General features: G+C 41.1%; 1 protein-coding gene across 3 annotated transcripts in view; it reads left to right on the top strand.

Moving 5' to 3' along the window:
* Window positions 1-922: 922 nt before the first annotated feature.
* atp2a2a (ATPase sarcoplasmic/endoplasmic reticulum Ca2+ transporting 2a) overlaps window positions 923-12,406 on the top strand; it is a 28,614-nt gene continuing 17,130 nt past the window's right edge. For all 3 annotated transcript variants that reach the window (XR_007449543.1, XM_049578946.1, XM_049578945.1), the window contains exons 1-5: window positions 923-1,476; window positions 2,574-2,591; window positions 2,687-2,769; window positions 5,349-5,453; window positions 8,702-8,840. Coding sequence is in view for 2 of the 3 variants with exons in the window: in XM_049578946.1 (XP_049434903.1) it covers window positions 1,359-1,476; window positions 2,574-2,591; window positions 2,687-2,769; window positions 5,349-5,453; window positions 8,702-8,840 (463 nt within the window). In the remaining variant the exon portion in view is untranslated. The remainder of the gene's footprint in view (window positions 1,477-2,573; window positions 2,592-2,686; window positions 2,770-5,348; window positions 5,454-8,701; window positions 8,841-12,406) is intronic.

The raw sequence follows: 12,406 nt of genomic DNA, 5'->3' as shown, positions 1-12,406 counted from the left end.
GGATGAAATTTGCTCCATGACTGACTCTCTGTCTTTCAGGCAGATCTTTGGGAAAATATTGTTCACGGGCAACAGAAGACATTACGTAAAAAAAGGAAATCTATCTAGCTATCTAGCCTTAGCTACACTTACTGGCAATTACCCTGACATCCACACAGAGGCACATCTGAATTTTGGAGAGAGATGCAATTACCAATTTTATGTGATGAAATGGAAAAATAATATAATGAGTAGTGTAATGAATTACTGTTGATGGGGAGAAATTAGTATTACCATTACTTTTGAAAAGAGTAACTAGTAATGAGTAATAAATAACATTTTAAGAATACTGAACCCAACACTGCTGTCAGCCTCTAATCAATCTTGCTGGGGGGTCAGCGGTTGTATGGCCATGCCCCCCCCCCCAAAGTATAACCTTCTACAAGCAGGTTATACTTAACTGAGAGAGTGCAGTGGTGTTTAAGCTTGCAAACCCAGCATGGCAAAAGTGTCAATATGTGAGAATGGTGTGGCTGCATCCCCTGCAACTTCAATACTGCCCCACATGAGACATTAAAATGATATTTTTGAGTAAGCATCCACACTATGTCTTATGTTGCTTTTGCTTAAGAAATATATGGGGTAGAAGCACAGATAACAATAACACCACTGGGTATTTTCAGTCACCAGACCTCTACAGTGCAGTCAATGGCGGCCCACCTTAAAAAGCACTCAAATTAATGTAAATTCAGCCAAGCTTCCTGGTTTACATACAACGGAAACCACAAGGTTTGACTGGGAAATACGGATATGCATCCCAGTTTGTTGCTTCTTGTTCGTCTTCCTGTGTTTTTTCTCCCTGGTTTGAACGTAGCAGACACTGTTCGTCCAATGATATGACTCCACATGCAGCGCAGGGAAGAGGGGCAGCAGTGAGGCACTTTGATAAAACCAGACTGTCAGCACCGTGTGGAGCCACAGAGAGCTGCGCCACGGTGAGAAGCGGCACGGCACGGCACGGCACGGTAGCACAGAGGACTGGACCGGGTGAATGCAGTCCTTAACACGGGACTCTGCTGCAGACACTTTTCCACCATTTTCGGAGATAAGAGGACGCTCAGAGTAATCTTCACCCAGCCAGGGAAGAGAAATTTGGCTTGCAACAACATTTTTTTCTCCGTAATTCACGTGAAGAGAATCTTAACGGGGCAGGGGGACACCTTAGTCAGTGGCTAACGATAGCTATCCGAGTGTGAATGCACATCTCTCAGTTGGCAAACTCCTATCTATTTCAAAGTGTTGACAGCTTTAAAGAGCCCGAAGGTACCTTTCGGCAGTATTTTGTGTGAAGCTGAGCGGGAAGGAGCCGTCTGTCCAATATGGAGAACGCTCACACGAAGAGTGTGGAAGAAGTTTACAGTTATTTCTGCGTCAATGAAAGCACAGGACTTTCCCTGGACGAGGTGAAACGACAGAAGGAGAAATGGGGCCTAAACGGTACGACAATTCACACTGTAGACCACCACACATGCCGCTGCTGTGAATGAGACACGGTTTCAAAATGTCTTGTCATTGTAACATGGGTGGTGTGAGCACACCACCGTTCAGTATATGGGCTAAAAGTCAGCAACATCGTCGGCCGGTCGGTGTTACCCGGCTCCATAAAGTGATTTGGCTGACGTCATCACTGGTGACCTCGAGGGTTTCCCGTCTCTTAAAAAGTCACAAATTAACCATTACTTGGTGGGCATTGTAACACTGTTAGGTAGTGGTAACATTACTGTGCATTGTATCAGTGTGTAACATTATTTCACTGCAGCACTGTTGACTTTGATAACATTATTACACATAACCTTACTGTGACACTGTTGAAAGTCGTTAAATATATGGTGACATTGTTAAGCACAGTAACCTTATTGGATGTTCCTCAGAGCTGCAGCACATCAGCCCATGTGCCCAGAGATCTGACAGGCATTTGAACGGTGGCCACAGGATCACTCTAGTAACGTTATCCTTAAATGTTGATCTCTCTTGTTCCAGGCTTTAACAGCTGTTTTATATTAATATCACCTGAGAGGTCACGAAGGGTAAACTACCCCCCCTTGAATCCCTTTGACCTTTACATTGATTGGAGCTTTCCTATTGTGCAATAAAGATGAAGGGAGTAGACTTACACTGTTAGAGATGTAAACCTGATATGTGAGGGAAAGAATCTTGCAAGGAAAAAATAAATATTCTGAAGAGATTAGTTCTTGTAACGCTCAAACAGATCCATAAGTAACCTATGTCATTAAAAGTTAGTATTCAAAGTATCCGCTCTTGTACAGTATGTTTAACTAAATCATCAAAATTTGAAGTGAAACAGGGAACATCCTGGAGGTTTCGAAATTAACTTGTCACTCTCATAGTAGGTCAGTCTCACAGAACATACTGACCTCTTGTTGTAGGACTCAGTTCCCCATCATGAAACAAGAACTGCATTTCTTCATCTGGCACTTTTTTGAAAAAGTATTTAAACACAACTTACCCTCTTCTTTTTCTTGTCTGTTTCCCATGCGGTCCCTGGAATGTCTCCCACATCGCCACACACACAGAGTTACCAGCAGAGGAAGGTAAGCATTACTGTCACCCACATTGTTACTGTCATTTTTATGATAAGAAATTTCTGTGAAGGATTTGTGTTTTTAACCAACTCTCTTCTCTGCAGGGAAATCTTTGTGGGAGCTTGTCCTTGAACAGTTTGAAGATCTACTTGTTCGAATTCTTCTACTGGCAGCTTGTATATCTTTTGTAAGTATTTCACCACATTTTCTTTCACTGTTTCATTAAAATGCAGTCTTATATAGGTTGCTGAATTGATGCGTTATTTTTTCCTTCCAACTTTCACTCCTGTGTCTTACTCTACAAGCTGTACAGTAAACAAAGCTGATAGTCTGAGAACTTGAGAGAATCTCCGGACAAGACACTGCATCCTACATATAGCTTCCTGTTTCCACCTCAGGCTAAAAGGGTGTTTATGTGAAGTCAAAATTGCATATGGATTATTATTAGGCCCTGTGTGTTGAAGGGCAGCGGGTAATTTATGCAGTGCATGGCACTGAAGTGTAAACGTCTTCAGTTTGTTTAACCCTGCTGGGGTTACACTCACATATCAGAGAGCTAAACAGCTGAGGAGGCTAGCGACCCATCTGAGGAATGGTGACAACAGCAGTAGCAGCATTGAGTTGCTATCACCACGTGCCAAGTAAGACATTTGAGTCGTCAAGCATGACTGCTGTGTAATGACTTACCCCGGTCTCCCTCAGGCCTCTGACTTTGAGCGCTAGACAGATAAACGTTTAATAGTGGACTGCCCTTATGTAATAGCATCATCAGCATGTGTCCGAGCCCTTTCTGAAGATAATTCAGATGAACATTTCCACATAGTGGTAGCACTTTTTATTGTGATGTCACATAAGAAGACAAGGCTTCATGTACAGCTTAGTTTATTGTCTTTACACAATTTGCCAATTGTAAATTTGACAGCACAAGTTTTTATGGAAAAATTACATTTTAACATTTGTTGAACAGACAACATAGTAGATGAACAGATGGCCGAAGAATATTTTGATAAGAGAGGGTCCCCCTCTCTGTGTGTGTGTGTGTGTGTGTGTGTGTGTGTGTGTGTGTGTGTGTGTGTGTGTGTGTGTGTGTGTGAGAGTGTGTGAGAGAGAGAGAGAGAGTTGGTATGTAGTGTGCACTGTCCAGTCAGGTGATACAGAGGTGTCAGTGGCTGCTGTCTGACAGGAGAACAGAGCACCACTCAAGACCAAATTTGGGCTCTCACCCCTCAGTGGGAGGGCTCCTATCAGCACACACCCACCCCAACAGTCCCGCACTTTGAGACGAATCCGGTGTGATAGCATTAAAATCAGAAAGTTTAACTGTTTGATAATTGTTGAAGTTATTAGTCAAAACTTCTCTAAACTAGTCCAAGTTTTCATTTGTTCTGTTTGCATGATTCATTTTTGTGTTGAGAGAACAGTTAAGGGTTGGTTTCCTTTTCCAAATGCATTATGATGTGAGCTGCTATAAATGTTTTTTATCTGTTGCATGTGAGCAACATCGACAATATTAGGGTTGAAACAAATACTTGATTAGGTGATCAACAAAAGAAAGTTCCCAGCTATTTTGTTAAAGTTGTCATCGAGCAGAAATGTGAATCGTTGTTCCATTTTCTTCACTGTGAGATGTGCTGCTTTTGTCTGTCTCGTTTTATTTAAATCTGTGGGTCATGGACTCTTGGTAAGGCAAAACAAGTCATTAACTATATTAATAATTTGTTTTCTGATAAGTATAAATGATTAATGGATTATTTGAAAAAAAAACATTGTCTGATAAATGAATAATGAAAATGATTGTTTGCTGCAGCTTTAGTATGTGTGCATATATGTATGCAGTATACGTATAGGTTGTTTTTGCTTTAGTTAAAGCTGGGTAATGTAAATCTCTTGGCTGTGTTATGACATGCAGTAGAGCACTATTAAGCTCCGTGCTTCTGTATTAAACTGCTATTAAGAGTTATGCTTGCCATTTGAGTTATGCCATTTAAAATGTCTTTGGCATTTGCCACAGCCAGATACTTAGGTCTTACTGAGGTTGATTGCTTTATTACATTATGGGACATTAACTAATTCCTCGTGACACACGGGGTAATTTTAGGGCAGTTTTTTAAGTAACAATGAGCTAAATGAGACTCCCGGTCAGAATACTGTAATATTTTCTCTGGCAGTAAGAGGTTCCAATATATGCTGCAGGTCCAACTGTGTTGATCTGAGTTTCTACAGCCTTCTTGATGGCTGACATCTACACAGTTCAAATGGGCTGTGCAGTATTGGCAGTAAAAAACTGAAAAACAATTGGCCAGATTGAATAGAATAATTGCACTGCCAGTACTAGACTGCAGAATATTGAGGCTCTTTTAACTTGAGCATAGCAATGTAGTCAGTAATACAAAGTGTTTAGGTGCAGATCCATGATTTCATATTTTTCTCTCTGGTACATGAAGTTTTATATAAGGAATGTGTGGGAGGATCCTCAGCTATTAACAATCTCTGGCTTTGATGTCAAGCTCCTGGCTATTGACAAATAGCTAAACCCTCACACTGCTGTCACAGTGTCTTTTTAAGAGATAAAAACCTGTCCGATTCATTTAAATGAATTATTTATGAGGTCTTCATCTATCAGAGAGATAATTTGTCATTGTTTTGTCATGACCAACTTTGTTCTGTCTTGATTTTTATCCATTACTGTCATCGCTGTAAGATAATATCTACTTATACTGTGAAATGTCTTAAATAATAATGACATGTTTCACATACTGTTTACAGGTCCTAGCATGGTTTGAGGAGGGAGAAGAATCTATCACAGCCTTTGTGGAGCCTTTTGTAATTTTACTCATTCTTATAGCCAATGCCATCGTCGGTGTGTGGCAGGTGAGACACTTTCCTGGGAAGTCAGTGTGTTTAAATCACACTACATCTCCTTTATATCTGGGTAATAGGTCTACAAATTATTTAGATATCTTACCCTAGTTTTGTTTGTCCAGATTCAATGCATTTTTGTTGAAGTAAACAACATTTTACAGAGCAGAATAATGAATTTTCTGTAAAAAAGCTGCACATTTTACCTGCGTTTCTAATTGGATTGACACCAAGCTTTGTTGATTTCACCAGTGCAAGGGATGAATTTAAGAATAACATCTTAAAATGATAACTCAGCATTTAAACATGAAATACATTCCAATGCCTTTGTCATCAATGAATTACCTTAAATTAGTATGGGACTGAAAGCTGTTGGTTGTCAGTGTCTAACTTAAAACAGACTGTAGGAAAAAAAAGTCATATTAGAGGCTGTATCAACTTGGAAAGAGAGATGTTATTAGATCACTAAATCCAATCCAATCCAGCACCACAGCTGTCTAATAAATATCCTACCTGCATAAAGCCATCTATTAAATATCCTACTGACTGAATGAAATTTATCTATCAGTAGGTGCTTTTACATGGACCGTAATATTCCACCAATAATCCGAATAATAGCCCAGTTAAAATAAAAATGCCTCATGTAACCACATCAATCAGAAGAGACTGACCTGGTATAGACGACATAGCTGGTCGTGCACTATACATGACATGTCACAACAGCTGTTTCTACAAGCCTCTGTCTGCTGATTTTGACAGAGAATCGTTCATGAATTTGAAAAAACGTTTGGTGCTTTGCTAGTGCTACGTTTTTATTCGAATGCTCTGATGAATTAATATATTCTTTGACCTTGAAACATCAGCCTTATGTAACATTGTTACAGGCTGCAATGTGGAGTCCCTGGACATAACAATCTATTGCTACCAGGAGCAGTAACCTGCATATGAGACGATGAGGAAACATTGGTAAATTGTACCATCTTCAGATTGCATACCTAGTCTGCATGTGAGGTGTTGAGGAGACCTCTGTAGTTTGTAGCTAGAGAAAATAACCTGGGTTACACTTAGGTTTTTTACTACTAAATTGTATTAACAGGCAGAACCACTTCTTCTCGTCCCTATACTTTACATATTGAATGTAGAATTGCAGAGGTATACCAAGAAATTAGATACAGTGGTATGAAAATTGTACTGTATACATTTGCTTGCTGCAGTATTGAAATTACAAAGCAACTGGATGGAGAATCTCACCTGCTTATGCACATCTCCTTTCCTCCTTGACTGCCTGTCAGAATTTTTACACATACAGTACAGGCCAAAAGTTTGGACACACCTTCTCATTCAATGCGTTTTCTTTATTGTGACCAAGAGTCACCTCTGCAAGTTAACAGCAGCTCAGATCAGAGACCAGATGAATGCCACACAGAGTTCTAGCAGCAGACCCATCTCTAGAACAACTGTTAAGAGGAGACTGCGCGAATCAGGCCTTCATGGTCAAATAGCTGCTAGGAAACCACTGCTAAGGAGAGGCAACAAGCAGAAGAGATTTGTTTGGGCCAAGAAACACAAGGAATGGACATTAGACCAGTGGAAATCTGTGCTTTGGTCTGATGAGTCCAAATTTGAGATCTTTGGTTCCAACCGCCGTGTCTTTGTGAGACGCAGAAAAGGTGAAAGGATGGATTCCACATGCCTGGTTCCCACTGTGAAGCATGGAGGAGGAGGTGTGATGGTGTGGGGGTGTTTTGCTGGTGACACTGTTGGGGATTTATTCAAAATTGAAGGCACACTGAACCAGCATGGCTACCACAGCATCCTGCAGCGACATGCCATCCCATCCGGTTTGCGTTTAGTTGGACGATCATTTATTTTTCAACAGGACAATGACCCCAAACACACCTCCAGGCTGTGTAAGGGCTATTTGACCAAGACGGAGAGTGATGGAGTGCTGCGGCAGATGACCTGGCCTCCACAGTCACTGGACCTGAACCCAATCGAGATGGTTTGGGGTGAGCTGGACCGCAGAGTGAAGGCAAAGGGGCCAACAAGTGCTAAACACCTCTGGGAACTCCTTCAAGACTGTTGGAAAACCATTTCAGGTGACTACCTCTTGAAGCTCATGGAGAGAATGCCAAGAGTGTGCAAAGCAGTAATCAGAGCAAAGGGTGGCTATTTTGAAGAAACTAGAATATAAAACATGTTTTCAGTTATTTCACCTTTTTTTGTTAAGTACATAACTCCACATGTGTTCATTCATAGTTTTGATGCCTTCAGTGAGAATCTACAATGTAAATAGTCATGAAAATAAAGAAAACGCATTGAATGAGAAGGTGTGTCCAAACTTTTGGCCTGTACTGTACTTACACTTAAAATGTTTCAAATTTAAATTATTATTTAGTGTTTGTTCAACCAAAATAAACCCTTTACATAAACAATAATGGTGTAATTCCATGAAACTGTTGTATTTTCTGAGGTTGTTCTTGTGCTGTGATAATTGTTTATTGTTGCAACCTTAATTAAATGAATCAAATTTTCTCAGTAGGATTGGAAAACAAACTTCTTTTTCTGTAACATTTCCAGCTGATGAGATGCTTCACAGCGGGCGGAACAACAAGACAAAAAAAAAAGTTGTTTTCTGATTAAACGCTTTGGGGCATGTAAAGGCACATGTTATCAGATCACTTAATTTAGCGTCCATGTAAACAGGTCAGTTGGAATCTAATCAGAATAATTTCACTCGGACTGAAGAAATATTGTCCATGTAACTGCAGCTAGTGTGGCAGCCTGCTGTGATTTAACATTTGTTATACTTCACCCACACTGTAGATTGACACTGTTCTGGAAGTTATTTTTGTCTCAAGAAGGCTTCCTATTGAAAAGGAACAGTCTATCAGTTGTCATCACCCGTCTTCCTGTATATCGCTCACATATGAGCCAGGCTTATTTATTTATTTATTTAAACAATGTGTGGGCAGTCAGCTCTGAGTGATGTGTTCCTCTTGTTGATGAAGGATGATGTTGCTGGTGAATGGTAGAATTAGAAAACAGAGGCAGAAAATGATGCGATTTATATTCCCACTGTCATATGCTTAACATCTAAATGTCCCCAATCAAAACCTGATAAAATAAACATCAAACTTAGAACAGTCAGTGCCTCTTCAAAGGGGAATGCTCCGCATGTATTAAGTATGTGATATTCTCAAATAATCTCAGAGAAACTAAAAAAATCTTTGGTACTGAATCTCTTTTCTCCTCACTAGGAACGCAATGCTGAGGATGCCATTGAGGCACTTAAGGAGTATGAGCCTGAGATGGGGAAAGTGTACCGGCAGGACAGGAAGACCGTGCAGAGGATCAAGGCCAGAGACATTGTGCCTGGTGACATCGTGGAGGTTGCTGGTAGGTTGACCTGCTTTCGACCTTGTGCCTATTGAAACAGACATGGCGTTTTTGCAGTTGTTGTGTTGTTTTAACCTTACTCTACTCTGTACTGTTGTATGTGTTCAGAATAGAACATCAGCTAACTGAAGTGTGAAAGTTTAAATGGTAGGCTGTAGGCCTAGGTTGTAGACTACTTGCGTGCAAAGGAAGCATCTGGATATCACATGAACCATGGAAAATTCACAGAAAATTGGCAATTTAACGCCACTGTAACTTCTACCAAGAATTTTTTGTGTTCCCTTTTCGATATGCTGCTTTTTTTTTAGATTAAACAGGAGATGTTGTGTTTTAATATGAATGTTCCTAGCTGCTGTTTGGCTCTGCCTCAGGTAAAGCCTACTGTGGACAGATCAAATGAGTCCACGTATGGTCATGGATCACATTTAGCACAAGCTTGAGTTGAAACCTCCCCCATCCCATGTGCCACTGCAGAGGTGACTCACCCTGCAAGAGTGATGTATTTTGAGATGCTCTTATTAACCCATTGTCTCAAAGGGCTGGGCACAAATGCTATCAAGGCCCACTTTACTCAGTGTGTGCGTGTCAGTCTGTCTTTGTGTGTGCATGTGTGTATTTGTCCACACACACCAAGATTGAGCTCAGTCATGTAACCGTGCTGCGACTGTATCCTCACAGCTCATCCCAACTCAACAGTCCCGTCCCGTCCCGTCTCCCCCCCCCTCCCCATGCAGTACGTGAACTAAATGCTGGGGTGATTCATGCTGCTGAGGTCCAGTCAGCGAATTTCAGCAGCTAAAATCCTCAGGATGTAAAGCTTTGATTTTCAGGAGTTCTGTTCCCCCCACGGCGCACACACACACACACACACACATACACACAGTTCTGCAGAGGGATGAACAGACGGATGTGTTGAGAAATGCTGAAGTCCTTAAAACACTAGCGTTATCGTGATACTGTGTTTAACCCTGAGCCACTGAAGTGATGCATAGTTTTTCTGTGCATAGTGGTAGGTTATATTTTTAGCCATCATAGGCCATTTAGATTATGGAATGCTGTATTTATAGAGACAGTGACAGTCGTGAAGATGACAGGTGTCTGGTCCCACCCCGTGCACGCCCCTCCCATCCTGCTCTGGGGAACATTGCTACAGTGGGTGACATGAGACAGTGTTCAGCGGGACTCCTGAGTAACCTTGACAAGGGCAAATGGAGAAGGGGTGTACTTGGAATTAAAATATATAATTTTTCTAGTGTTATCTAGTGTTACTGTATATAATTTGTTTTAGGATGATGGCGCTACTCATGCAGTTTTGATTATGTGTCGCAGCAGAAGCAGAGTGGAGAAAGCTTAATTATTTGGCTCAGGTTTAAAGAGAAAGTTGTGAGTCATATGCACTCTTCTCTTGCATATTAGAGACCCAGTTATTTAACCACTTTCGATGAAGGTAGCTGGAGGCTTTGTTGTCAGCAGCTTGAGGCTAAGTCAGAAATGCAGCCCAGCAGGCAGCAAAACTGGATGTTTTATCCTGCAGTCAAAAGAAGCTCCACTTCTCAAATCCTCCGAATATCTTTTTCAATGGTTCCCGTCAGCCTTTTTTTTTCAGAATAATATTTTGCTGAAGCTCCAAACGTAAGAGTCTAAAGTGACCCCTGCCATGCAGAGGAGGAGTGCGATGACGCAGATGCCGGCTGGCTGGCTGCTGAGCCGAGGTAAAGGACACTGACACAAGTGCTCAGTTGCTGCCTCAGCCGTGAGAAGAATAGCCTGCAGCCAACCGGTGCTGCTCTCTGTCAGGGTGCTGCTGTGGGTTTGAATGCTGCCTCCTACTCATACCTCATCGCTCATAAGTTGCACAATCACTGAAATTTGTTTAATGTCATGGAAATAACATTGTGTGTAATGCCTTTCTTAGACTTTATCTAAAATAGATTATTTTATGCTTGGTTTCGTCTTTGTAGTTCAGTGATTTTAAATCTAATCTAGAAGCAGTTGAAGCTCCGAGGGCTGCTGTCGGCTGTCTGTGCTGGTCCTCTCTGACATGGAGACCAGTGATTTTTTTTTTTTTTTTTTTTTAAAAATAGATTCTGAAATCATCCAAAGAACATGATCAGTACTGATTAACTAGGTTTTACTATAATATCGATTTGCACTCATTTTAAAATGGGCAAGTGCCAGCAGCCAAAATCTGATAAAAGGGTTACCATGCCCCACTTAAAATAACCTTTTAAAAAATGGCGTCAACTGATAATGTTCACTAGCTCCATTCAGTGGATTTAAAGGACCACTGTGTAGGATTTAGTGGCATCTAGCGGTAAGGTCTGAATACCTCTTCCCTCACCTCTCCCTTTCCAAGTGTGTTTCAACTAAAGTAATATTTTTTACTGACGATTAATCTGTCAATAATTTTCTTGATTAATTGATTAGTTGTTTGGTCTGTAAAATGTCATTAAAAAGTGCTAAATATCAATCTGTGTTTCCTCAAGCCCAAGATGACATCATCAAATGTCGTTTTGTCCACAACCCAAATATATTCAGTTTGCTGTCATACCTGAGAAAGAAACCAGAAAATGTCGATACTTAAGAAGCTGGATTCAAAGAATTTCGACTTAAAAAAAAAAACTAAACTCAAAAATATTCTGTTTATCAATAATCAAATCAGTTGGTAATTACTTTAATAGTTGACAACTTATCAATTGATTGCTGCAGCTCTAGCATGCAGTACAGCCTTCAAGATGCAAAAAACCTTTTCTATAGCCAGTGTTATGTATGTCTGTTCTGGGCCACTGTAGATACATGGCGGTGCAACATGGCGGACTCCTGCTCTCTATATGTAGATATGAAGGGCATTTAAGCTGAGGAAAAACACAATGATTCTCAGTTTCAGGTGATTATACACTAATGAAAACATTAATATTATATTCCATTTCTGCCAACAGAGCTTCTCAAATCCTACACACTGCTCCTTTAAGCCCTTGTCATAACACAGCACACATTGTATGCCAGTTTACAGTTTAATGTTGAGGGCTTGCAGATTTGGATGTTGGCCTTTTCTCAGAGCAGAAGAGCTCAGTGGGTTTGTTCTCTGCTGGCTGTGAAGTTGTGGAGTCTGGTAGTGAGGGGGGCTCATGTGGGGGGCAGTATAGGGGGGGAGGATGTCTGATCTGCTCCTATTGTGGTTGAGCGGGATGACCTTATAGGGAAGCGCTTTGTGGATAACCATCCCTCCCTACCATGCTCAATGCATAGCGACCCTGCCCATCAGCACCCACACCCGCCACTAAGATTCCAGACACCATGGATAGTATGTGGCATTTAATGTGGTCTGGCAAGCATCCATCGTCATGGAGGGATTGTTTTTTGGCAAAGGTTCCTGACTTGTCAGCGAGACTGAGAGAAACGGTCTCATCTTTGCCGACCAGGGAAGAGGGCTTTAGAAATGCAGGAACCTAATTTGTAGTGTAGACCTGCAGAAGGGCATAGAGGGTTTTATTCCAGCCAATCTGCAGGTTGAAGGCACTGATCGGTGAAATCAGCAGAGCTTGGTTGTACAGAAGTATGCAAGA

Source organism: Epinephelus fuscoguttatus, linkage group LG6 (assembly GCF_011397635.1).
Source record: "Epinephelus fuscoguttatus linkage group LG6, E.fuscoguttatus.final_Chr_v1".
Classification (NCBI taxonomy): domain Eukaryota; kingdom Metazoa; phylum Chordata; class Actinopteri; order Perciformes; family Serranidae; genus Epinephelus; species Epinephelus fuscoguttatus.
The sequence above is the reverse complement of the archived record's forward strand: the minus strand, read 5'-3'. Positions and strand labels throughout refer to the sequence as shown.